Below are 12,437 nucleotides of genomic sequence, written 5' to 3'. Positions count from 1 at the left end.
ACTACTGTCTCGACTCGATTAGTCACCCTGATCGTGGTTGTTGAGCCTACCATCAACAATTGCAAGATAAACCGAGTTATTGCCATTTGTAGAAGTTCTTTAAACATCTTGTTCCTTGGTACTTTGGATGCTATGCAGGTACCTAGAACAAAGATCAAGCCGGTGAAGCATGCCTTTCATAGTATAATCCTGGGCTCTTCGGCCAAACATATCAGCCAAGCCTCGCTCATGGTCACTTTTGGGACACTCAAGAATTTCATAATAGAGAAAATCTTGTTCGATGTGGTGGGATTCGATACGGCATACAATGCTTTTCTTGGTCAACTAACTTTGGCCAAGTTCATGGTTGGTACTCATCATTTGTATTAGTGTGTGAAGTTGCTAGGGTGAAAGCAAGTTATTACAGTATACGAGATAAGCATATGACTTTGAAGTGCAACAAGAAAAGTCTCAAGCTAGTCTAGCATTTACCGTTATTCAATGTTAATTCCATATAGAAGCAACCCAATCATTCCAAGCCTAAGATAACTCCTAAGCACAATGATGATATCAAGACAATTCCGTTTAACTCGACAGAGCCATTCAAGTGTGTTCGGATAGGCTCCATGCTGGATCCTAAATAGGAACTCGAGCTCGTCACCTTTCTTCAGATGAACTCATATATGTATGACAACCATCCGATATGCCTAGAATCCCTAGGGAGGTGATCGAGCATAGACTAGCTATTCGGTCTGGATCAAAACCTGTTTGGCAGAAACTTCATTGTTTCGCTAGTGTTCGTCTAGAAGCAATTCAGGAAGAGATAAGTAAGCTCTTGGAGGCTGGTTTTCTACGAGAAGTTGTAGACCCCGAGTGGTTGGTCAACCCTGTCATGGTGAAGAAGGCTAATGGTAAGTGGAGGATGTGTGTGAACTTCACTGACTTAAGTAAGGCCTACCTAAAGGATTATTTTCCACCCTTGAGAATCGACCAACTCGTTGACTACACTTTCGGGTGTGAGCTATTTAGTTTCCTAGATGCGTTCTTGGGTTATCATCAGATTAGCATGTGTGAGTTAGATGAGGAGTTGTCGGTGAATCAGGAACTAGGAGTCCCCGAATCCCGAGGCCGGGCCAGCAATCTGCCACGTGACGCCTTCCCGCGGGGTTCATCTCCGCGAGGTACGAGAAGACTAAGTCCTGGGAGGGGGTGCTCGAAACCATGAACAGTGGTCCCCGAGTTTCCCGATGATCTGCGAAGACCAAGTGCCGAGAAGAGAGTGCTCGAGGTCATGAACAGTGGCCCCCGAGCACCCAAGTACCCCGAGGACCCAAGGAAGGTAGTTCCGGGAGAGAGTGCTCGGGGCTGCAAACAGCGGCCCCAAAGCATTCGGTTCCCCAAGGATCCGAACAGTCATTTCCGGGAGAGAGTGCTCGGGGCCGTGAACAGTGGCCTCCGAGCACTCGGTTCCCCGACGGCCCAAGAAGTCCTTCGCCGGTGGCCCCCACAGGGGTCCAGCGGTGAGGTGTCAGCCGTGAAAGGCCCGATGCCGTATTTAAGAGGGCGTGTGGCCTGTCACCTCCAACTGCTCCAGCCACGCTCAGTGTCAGTCCCTGCCACATTCTGTCAGAAGGGCGTGGGGACATTTAATGCACGGGTCCCATCCCGCGTCATCCGGCGCGCCTCGGGATAGCGTCGCAAGGCCCAAGGTGCCCCGCCTGCCGCCCTGCGGTGTCAGGCGAACAAGACCGGGCGGACACGCCAGGCTGCTCTGCGGCTGCTCGGTGGGCCCTCTCCACGATGCCCGTTGCTAGCACCATCGTGACGACCGAGACCGGGTGGGGGGCGCGTTTTCAACCCCCCCCCCCCCCCCGTCACTTCGCGCAGCAGCCCATGATGATCGCTTTTCTATTTATGGCATCTTGGAACTCGTGCCCTCCCTTTCGGGGCATGCTACCGCCGGCGGGTATTTAAGAGAGCCGGCAGGCACGGACAAATCAGAGGATTCTCAGAGGCTAAAAGGCTCGGATACACATTCTCAGAGGCTGAAGAATCCAGAGCGAAGACAGAAAAACAGCTCAGTACAAGCACAGAAGCTGAGACCACCGAAGAACAAGGAGCCCGAAGCTCTAGGATAGACCAACATTCTTGTAACCAGCAACATTCCTGAGAGACATTCCCAGGGCATTTATATAATCCACACAGGAGTAGGGTATTACGCTCAGTGCGGCCTGAACCTGTCTAAAAACCTCCAGTGCATTTACTGCATTCTGCATTAGATCATTTCATCCCACCTGCCATCGCATTTACGCTCATTTATTTCTTCCGCAAACATATTCAGAATCATCCCCCCGGCCGAATCTCAAAAAGGGGTCCCTCCGGATCCCTGCGATAGGAGTTCATCCTCCGACAGGAGCAAACTTCCTTCATCACATATTTTGGAGTTTATTGCCATGTAAAGATGCATTTTGATTTAAATAGTGCTGGTTCTACTTATCGATGGTGGTTTAGATTATTTTTTATGATCAAATCAGAAGAAATCTTGAGGCATATTTTGATAATGTATTGGTTAAAAGTAAACTCAAAGAAGGTCTACTCTTTGATTTATGAGAAACCTTCGATAACCTCCAAAAATATCAAATGATGTTAAATCTCAAGAAGTGTCTTTGAAGTTTCTTCAAGAAAATTACTCATGTTTCTAGTGTCTAATTGAGGCATCGAGGTGAACCTTGAGAAGATAAAAGTTATAGAAGATATTTGATATCCAAGCACAATAAAGGAAGTCAAGAGACTAACTGTATGCGTGGCAGAACTCAGTCATTTTATTTCTCGATCAAGCAAAAAGGGACTAGCTTTTTTAAGATTCTAAGGAATTATGAAGGTTTCAAGTGGACTGAGCAGTTAGAGTCAGCTTTCCTGGACCTCAACAGGTATCTTTCTCATCCGTTTGTGTTAGTTTCACCAAATGCAGGAGAAAAGTTGTTTATGTCCATCGCAACCACGCCACAAACTGTTAGCTCAATACTCAAGGTGGAACCTAGTTAAATGCATAGTTAATTCTTTGCTAATTAAAAAATATGAAACCAATTTTTTAGTCTTCTTATATGATCCTATATCTTTTAAAAATACATTACTCATGAAATAGTTATTTTAACATGCATGGTTGTGTAAATACGTTGCAACTAGATTAATTTATAACTAACTCGTCACATCTCCAAAATTAGTGAAACCACTTTTATTAGTTTACTTATACTATACTTTATGTAGGAAAAATAATAGTAGATATGAAAAAGTTAATTACAATATCTTTTCTTAACATATTCACTTTATGCTCGTGAACTTTGTTAAAATCATGGAGAAATTAATAAAACTCTAAATGTAGTGAAATCAATTTTAAAGATCCTCTTAGTTACACTATACATAAAAAAATGTGTTTGTATGCTAAGCTTTTTCTTAACATGATGAGCTAAATCATCATGTTCAAACGGTATATTTCTGCATTTTTCTTTTTTTTAAACTTCCTCTTCATGAAATACGATGCAAACAAGATTATTTTTGAAAAAAAATTCTCACAAGGTCTTAGAATTATCTCTAGTATTTTTAGATTTTTGTTTTGATTTTTTTTAATTTTTTAAATTTTTTGAATTTAAATTTGAAAATCGGTCGATTTCTAAATGCGATGCGGGCCGAATTAGTGGATATTTGCGAATACTGAGCAGTTTTCAACGATTTTTCAAACCTTGTTCTGGCACCGAATTGCGACAGAAAGAGCGCATGCGTGATATCGCCGGAAAGCCTAAAGGATGCACTGCAATCAGTCATCGTTCCTTCCTTTCGACGCTTTCTTCTCTGCCGACGCTCGCGCGGCCGAATCGGACCGGCTCTTGTCCCTACGCACATCCACATGCGTGCGTGGTGGTGCATCTTTGCTCGGCGAGCAGGACCAACTGCCTCGCCCTGTCGCCTGCCTTTGCGTGTTCTCTCTGTGCGAGCAGAACTAGGTGTGTACAAGGAGCATGGAAGCTTCAGATCACTGTAAGAGGGTAGTGCTTTTGGTGCTACAAGCCCATATCAACTTGCTACCCATTCATGCCTAGGAGCCAAGGTAACTAGTAGTAGAGTCGACACAATAATTTGCCCATTTAGGCGTAGCAATCAGCGATTAAGCAACCGAAAGCATGTCCGGAAAACTGTCTGTGACGCTCCGGTAGACAGCGTTTCGCTTTCCGACGAGACAAACATTCCAAACGGGTTTTTAAAGAAAAAAAGAAGAATCAAACCCGATATAGTGTCCGTTTGACAAAGCTCCAACCTCAAAAAATTTCTTAGAGCAGGATATTTCTAACTTAGAAATTCATTAAGTTGGAGAGGAACATTGAGGGTATTTAGATGATTTATCTTATTCTTATGTTAGAATAAAAACTAAGACTTAAAATATTTTATTTTATCTTATAATATTAAAATCTAATATGGAATTGAAATCTGAAGCTGTTCCAAACAAAACCATATTAGCATCACTAACTCCACTAAATCTACGCCAGCTTAAACAAACGCCCAGATCGGTGCCATCATTTACCACTAGCCATTCACCTGTCATCATGGAGTACAGCTCCCTTTGTTGGCTACTCAAGAACGCAGCTCGGAGCATGCGTCAGCTGTGGCAAAGACTGAAGAAGACAACGCAGAAGAGACAGCCACACCGATCGAAGAAAGGTCCACGACCCAAGCGAGTTTATACGCTGTCGTAAACCCAAGCGGGATTCAGAGCAAATAAATAGATACCAGGACGCAGCTGAAATGGTTGGTCTGAAAGACTGTGCAGTGAGCTGCACGCAATGTGTTCAGTTAATGCTGGAACAGTTTCCTTGGTGCAGCAGTTGCCAGCACGCAATTACTTGACCCATCTTTGATTTGATAGAGTATTTATCTCATCAGTATAGTACTAGTAGGAGTACTGTATTTGACTGTGAATACCTTTTCAGGTCTCTTTTGAAACGGGGGGTTTTTCTCAGATCTTACATTTTTCATGTAACATTGAACTGATTTATGTGAAATTTCTATTCGATTCTTGTGAAATTCCTGTATTCCAAAGTAGCCCTTATAGTAATCCGAAACTGTATGTTTTTCACGGAATTAAGCAGGCTTTATGCTGGTACTCCACTTCGTTTTGAACTTTTTCCTTAAAAAAGTTTTTCTTTTTTGAGGATTCACATTAAAAGATTGAACTGTTGTGAGAACAGAACAATCCGTGAACAACATGCAGAAGTAACCTGACTTCACACGGATCACACAAACTTTCTCTCTCTCTTTTCCAGCTGTTTAGCACAGGTCCAATGCTTCGCTTCGCTTCACTTCACTTGCAGGCTTGCAGCCTGTTTGGCGGCGACCAACTTTCACCTGCAATCGTCGAGCAGTAAACAAAACTGCGCGCAGCTACGGCCATGGCCGTCCGTGCGCGAGACCCGATCTCGGCCAAATTACGCGCCAGTCCGCGCTTCCCCGCTCGAACCGTTCGCCCATGGGCGTTTGAGACGGTGAGAAAACGAAATGGCCAGTGGTGAGGCAGAGGGTTCATTCAGGGTTCAGACCGTTCCAATCTGGCTGCCCGAAAGCCGAAAAGTCACAAAAATTGGTCAAAACCATGTGTATATGGCGTAGTACTCACTACAGTCAAATAAGTATCGTTTTAATATCGATACAACCACTAAAACACAACTCTGATTACTATTTTTATAATATATTTATAAAATATAATAAATATATAATATTATAAAAATACTTTTCGAGACCAATCTACCTGTATTATTTTCAAATATCTAAAATCATATATAAAAAATAATTTACAACTAAAATATGAAATGGTTAACGGCACATAACAAAAAATAACACTTATTTGCGACTAACAACTAGAGTGAGTATGTACTACTACTAGTATTAGTGTTCGTATACTTTGGAGTTAAGATTACTCGCCTGTCGGCACTGAGCACCTAACTGACACAAAAGATATTAGAACAAGTAATGCGATTGTTCATTATTCGGCTGCGCCGTACATGGTTCGTTAACTGCTGCAAAATGTTTTCCGCTTTTCACATAGCTTTTGTTGGGTGTAGACGCAAGAAAGAGTAGCTCTTTTTCGTTTTCCTTTTTCTTCTTTCATTTTCCTTTCCCTTTAGTCTTTTTCTGTGCTGTCCAAATCCACACCGTAGACCGGCGCAAGCAGGTCCACCCCCCAAGAACTTTCCAAGCGCTTCCAAATGGAAGCAAGAACCAGTACAAGCCATCACCAATGGCGATTTGCTCTCGTGCTTGACATGGAGGAGTGGTTAGCTCACACCTCATCTCGCCCCCCCCCCCCCCCTCCCCAAGAAACCACACACAAGAAAGGCAGTAGATGATGAGCGAAGATTTTTAACTAAACCATGAGCGAAACGTAGCTAGTTTATCCCCAGCCATAGCTTCCTGCTGACACGGGGAAGAAGTGGGATTCTGATGCCAATTTATTTGGCCAGGTAGACGCTCTAAATTAGCACACCTACCCATCACCCGCCTCAATCATACGACTACGAGCGAGGGAGTTGATGCCATCTTCCGAGTCGCAGCTCGACGGAGTCGACGGAGTGTAGCGGGCAGCGGCCATGTCGTCGTCGGTCTGGCACGGCTCGTCAAGGGGCCAGGCATGGTGAGCGAGCGCTGTTGAATTATGGTGGTTCGATGTGTAATTGCGTTGGTTCTGCATGTGTTCTTGATGGGTTCTGTGCATGCCAGGTTCTGCACCACCGGGCTGCCGAGTGACGTCGTGTTCGAGGTGCACGACATGATCTTCCACCTCCACAAGGTACGTTCTTGGCCCGCGTGGTCTCTGTTTCATTGGGAGTCTGATGCTCCCTTGCGTCGTGCTCGATGAAAACCCGCTGAGGATTTGTGGCGCGCAGTTCCCGCTCATGTCCAAGAGCCGAAAGGTCCACCGCATGCTCACCGAGCAGGAGGAGGAGCGTCCGTCGCGGCGGCGGCGAAGGAGGAGAAGTAGTGAAGGAGGCGATGCCGGCGATGACGGTGCAGCGGAAACGGATATTAAGGAAGCAAACGAGGAGGAGGAAGGGGACGAGCAACAACAGGTTAAGGGGAGGGAGGGCGACGGGCAGCCGTACCGCATTGCGTACCCGGACTTCCCGGGCGGGCCGGGCACGTTCGAGGCGGCGGCAAAATTCTGTTACGGCGTCCGCGTCGATCTCACCGCCTGGAATGTCGCGCCATTGCGTTGCGCGGCAGAGTACCTGGAGATGACCGAGGAGCACGCCGAGGACAACCTCGCAGCGCGCGCGGAGGCCTACATGGAGCAGATCGTGCTCCGTCACCCCAGCGACGCCACCAAGGCGCTCAAGTCCTGCGAGGAGCTGCTGCCGCTCGCCGAGGAGCTCGGCATTGTGGCCCGCTGCGTGGAGGCCATCGCCGCGCGCTCGTCGGCCGCGTCGCGGTACTGGTTCGACGAACTTGCCGTGCTCGGCCTGAACATGTACAAGCGGGTGATGGCTGCCATGGCCGCGCGCGACGACGTGAGGACGGAGGCCAGGGAGAGTTGCCTCGTGTCCTACGCCAGGGGCACCATCCCGGGCCTGTCGAGGTCAATGCGGCGGCGGCTCGCGTCCGCGCCGGTGTCGTCGGAGGTGGAGCAGAAGGAGCTCCTGGAGGCGGTGGTCGCGAGCCTCCCCCCGGACAAGTGCTCGGGGCGCGTGGTCACCGCGAAGTTCCTGTTCGCGCTGTTGCGGACGGCGCAGATCCTGCGCGCGTCGGACGCGGCGCGCGCGGCGCTGGAGCGGAAGGCCGCGACGCAGCTGGAGCAGGCCACGCTGGAGGACGTGCTCATCCCGAGCTACTCCGGCGCCACGGAGACGCTCTATGATGTGGACTGCGTCGAGCGGGTCGTCAGGTACTTCCTCGCCGAGGAGGAGCTCGGCCAGGCGTCGTCGTCAGCTTCAATTGAGGAGGAGGAGGCGGCAGAGGTGTCGCGGCCATCCGCCGTGGCCATGGTGCAGGTGGGCAAGCTGGTGGACAGCTACCTTGCCGAGGTCGCCTCCGACGCCAACCTGGAGCCCGCCAAGTTCTGCGAGCTCGCTCTGGCGTTGCCCGACCATGCCCGCATCTACGATGACGGCGTCTACCGCGCCGTCGACATATACTTCAAGGTACACTGCCAGATCACCACGGAGTACTAGCATGTCGTCCTGGTTAAAGGGCCAGAAAAGATGGCTCCTTTGAGCTGTCACTGCTTACAGTACCCTGTGTCCGTCATGTGGAAGATTGTCTTTTATTCTGGTGATTGCTGTGCAGGCGCACCCACAGCTGACGGCGGAGGAGCGGGACAGGGTGGTGGGCGTGGTGGACTGGCGGAAGCTGACGGTGGAGGCGTGCACGCACGCGGCGCAGAACGAGCGGCTCCCGCTGCGCGCGGTGCTGCAGGTGCTCTTCTTCGAGCAGCTGCAGCTCCGGCGCGCCATCACGGGCACGCTGCTCGCGCCCCCCACCGGCCCGCCACGGGCGGTGCTGCGGCAACAGCAGCGCGCGGGCCCCGATGAGGCATGGCGAGGTGCGGTGCAGGAGAGCCAGATGCTGCGGCTGGACATGGACAGCGTGGCCAGCCGAGTGCATGAGCTGGAGCGGGAGTGCTCCAGCATGCGGAGGGCCATCAAGAGGATCGACGGCCGCGGCGGCAGCCGGTCACCCGGCAGCGCGGATGGGCCAAGGCCGGCGGCGGGAGGCTGGAGGGCGCAGCACGGGTGCAAGTTCAGCACGCAGGTGCGCGACTCGCACGCGCGCAATGTTGTCGCGTCCAGGGCGTCCAGGATGGGGATGAGCCCGTAGGCCATACGTGCAGCAGAGCTCGTTCGTAACCTCGGGCGCTCGGCTCAAACATGAAAATTTCACGAGCCATCCGACCAGAAATCAGCTCTCGAGATGAGAATGGTTGGGCAGCTCCAAATCGTTTACCGGCGAGATCCAAACCCTCAAGGTCTCAGATGTTTTCCGTCACGTCCTTGTGATTCGCCAATTTTACGTTACTCGTGGACCTGAACGGCATCATGGCCATTGCCGTTTGTGTCGACACCAGAGGGGTACCGAGGATTCGTGTGTGTCGTGTGTACCAGAGAGCAGTTTGTAGAGTAGCAAGCAGGTTTCATCCAGCATTCCAGATCGTTTCAACTAGCTCGCTATTGCTCGAATGTGTGCCGGTCCAAATGTCTGGTACTGCTTCGTTTGCCATGCATGCTCTACACAAGACAACCCTGTACACTCGACCTGTCAGGATTTCTTCAGGTTGTAGTGCATGCGCCAATGTTATCCGAGCTCACAGCCAGAGGGCGATGCCTACGAGACAGACCTTCAAGTTGTCCGTACAGTAGATAGTCTCGTCATTTTCTGCTAAAGAGGAGGAAGTGGATGAGGAGAGAGAAGTGGCTCGTCTTCCTCCTTGGGAGCGTATGTTGGTGGCTGCAGGAAGCCTGAAACGTTGCAGAAAGTAGGCACTCAATCTACTCTGTTCTGCTTGCTGCCTATTCTCCCTACTGTAGCTTATCGTTTTTTCTTTTCTGCGATCAGTTTTCTAGCCTATCTGACAACCACGAATCCAAATGTATGTCACCGATTCGCTGATGTCCCACTTCTCCTTGCTTCTTGAGTGGCGAGAACTTTATGCTTGCCTTTTTATCGCGCTCTGCTGCAATGTAGCCGGTGGAAATGAATTCTGCAGAAGTTCAGATATCCTAAACAACGATATGCTGGTGCTGGTTAAATTTGAACGCTTTTGCAACGACAGCACTCATACACCATATTGTAGCTCCTGGCACGCTTTTGCAACAAATGTGAAGAGTACTTGGTACTTAACAAAAACAAGCGAGCAGTGTGAACGAAATTCGTCCAAAGTCTTTAAATTTTGATAGTTTATTAGAAGAAATGCTTATCATTTGGATCGTTATAGTTGGTACATACCCCAGAACTAAAACTTATGAAAGAAAAAAAAGATACATGCTCAAATTTGAGTTGCATTCGTACATTTGTGATCATAGTACCAGGTAGGATTTTTGTAAATACTTGAAGTAGACACATCATTAGGCCAACTCCAACAACTACTCTAAAATTTCATCCTCTAAAACACTATTACAGTATCATCTATCACTATTATAGTATCTCTCATTCCATTCATCTTCAACAGATACTCTATATTTCATCCTCTATCTTCTCTCTCGTATATTAAATTGGTTTTTTTTAACCATTTCCTTCACTCCGCCCCCTCACCATCTCCTCTTCGTTCACTCCACCCCTCCCCCAACTCCTCCCTCCACCACCGCACCCCCTCCATCCTCCATCCGCCGCGCCCCCTCTCTCCCTCCCATCATCTCCACACAGCAGAGCACAACACCAGAACAGAGAAGAGCAGAGAGCTGCCAGCTAAAACCTAGTGCCGCCGACCAAATCCCTGAGCCCAAGCTCAAATCCAATGGGCTCGACCACTCAAGAGCTAGGAGAGACGTCGTCGCCCGCTTCTCCTCCCTTTCCCGAGGCGAATCCACCATTTTCCCCACCGAGCTGAGCCCTCCGGCACCTTCTTCCCCATCTCTAGTGTGGAGCTCCTCGAACTCACTGAGTCACCGGTGAAAGCCCTTCCACGAGCCTCCACAGTTCCATCCAATGCCTCGGCGAGTTTCCTCGCAGCGCGCTGAGGTTCGCCGACTGTCCTCCTCCCTTCCCTCAGCCACCTCCTACTTGCACGCCGACGATCAAACGCCGCCGCTGCCACGCGTTGTCGCTAGACGCCATCTGGTCATCGGCGCTGGCCAGGGAGCCCTCAATCGAGTTACCCCTCATGTGCTAGATCTTCTACCGCTAACCCCAAGGTGAACCCCGGCCGAAATCACCAGCGAGCTCACACCGCGCTGGCCACCATGAGTCACGGGGGCTCAATCCACTTCGTTCACTCCGCCTTCGCCACGCCAATTCCGCGAACTCGCGGGAGCATGGAGTCATTGCCGAGTGGGCCCTAGCACAGTGTTGCGCCCGAGCGTTTCTTCCGACAAATATGCCGCTCCTCTCTCCTCTCCGAGTTTTGGCCGTATCACTGTATCACTCGAAACCGTCTCTGTTGGAGAGCGTTTGCAGGCTGTGCGGAGTCCGTATCCACACTGTAGCACTGGATACGGACTCCGTTGGTATTGGGCTTACTCTGGTACGACCCTCCATTTTTGAAAACCCCAGCCTTTTTCGAAAGAAGTTTTTGAAAGCCCAGGCCAATCCAGGATGGTGCTAGTAGTTAGAAGCAGTCCAACCTCCAGGCCCATGATTACTGGGCCAACCTAAGCTTAGACGCAGTCGGCCAGTTGAGCCGATGTACGTGCAGGAGCAAAGACAAATGTTACCCGGATCGAAGGCTGGAAAATCCAGCACATATATGCCGATACCTATTGCGACATGATTGGACGGCTCGGCTCTGCATAAAACTGTTTGACCAAAGCAACGGCAGCGCGAGGAAGTTGCAGCGCACCATGACTGCCCGACGTCGACCTCACCGGTCACCACATGATAAACGGGATGACGCGGGGCTGGACCGACGCGGACTTGCAACCGCTGAACGGCGGATGGATGCATTTGCCACGGCACGGCCCTGCAATTTCAGGTATGGCTTCGTCGTGTGCCTATTTTCCTCTCGGTCGATGGGCGATGGACCGAGACCTGATAGCCTCCTTCCAGAAAGCTCCGGTGTTAGCAGCGAAGAGACGGCCAGATGCGAGGTCTCGCGTGGACAACGGCACCACCGAACACGCGCGCGCCAACAACTCACACGAGTGTCCGCGAGTGCCCAGTCGAAATCAAGATGGAGTCCGCGCGAAAGAAAAAAAGGGGTTGGAGCCCGCGAGTGCCCAGTGTATGATTGATGCACATCGCTAGAGTGACAGATGTACGAGCAGTCGAGCATACGCCCCCGTCACAGCTCAAAAAATGGAAAGGCGCGCAGAGACAGAGCACCACCTCCTCCCTGGTGTCGTATGGGAGTTGGGAGGACGGGAAACGAGCGAGCGGCCGGCGTTTGCGTCACGTGTGCCGTGCCCGTGGAGTGGAGGAAGCCGGCGGGCCAACAAACCCACTCCATCGCAACGCGCCTGAGCATGTTATTTCATTAAGAGAAAAGAAGCAAATGAGTTCACTCCGTCACACCTGGACGATCGGGGGCTGGAAAATTACAGCCAGACGTAACCAAATACAAAGACTAAAAACGAAGGAAGCAAGACCAACTGAGTTAAGGAGGCTCAAGGAGCAGCTGCAAACGTCTGTTGCTGGACAAGCACCAGTAGCGACATTCATCCCTGATTGCACTGCACAGGACTCAGGGCAAGGAAGCAGCCCGATTAAAAACCCGATTGTTTCTCTTCCTCCATAAGGACCAAGCACTCAGAACTAGCAGGAAATCA

General features: G+C 50.1%; 1 protein-coding gene across 1 annotated transcript; it reads left to right on the top strand.

Annotated features, from left to right (window-relative positions):
- The first annotated feature begins 6,211 nt into the window (after nt 1-6,211).
- LOC133915486 (BTB/POZ domain-containing protein At5g66560-like) lies at nt 6,212-9,615 on the top strand. The gene is made up of 4 exons (XM_062358665.1): nt 6,212-6,658; nt 6,745-6,814; nt 6,912-8,162; nt 8,308-9,615. The coding sequence occupies exons 1-4, from the start codon at nt 6,615-6,617 to the stop codon at nt 8,836-8,838; spliced, it is 1,896 nt and encodes a 631-aa protein (XP_062214649.1). The 5' UTR covers nt 6,212-6,614; the 3' UTR covers nt 8,839-9,615.
- The last annotated feature ends 2,822 nt before the right edge of the window (nt 9,616-12,437 follow it).

The sequence above is a fragment of the Phragmites australis genome, chromosome 4 (genome assembly GCF_958298935.1).
Source record: "Phragmites australis chromosome 4, lpPhrAust1.1, whole genome shotgun sequence".
In the NCBI taxonomy this organism is placed as follows: Eukaryota; Viridiplantae; Streptophyta; class Magnoliopsida; order Poales; family Poaceae; genus Phragmites; species Phragmites australis.
The sequence above is the reverse complement of the archived record's forward strand: the minus strand, read 5'-3'. Positions and strand labels throughout refer to the sequence as shown.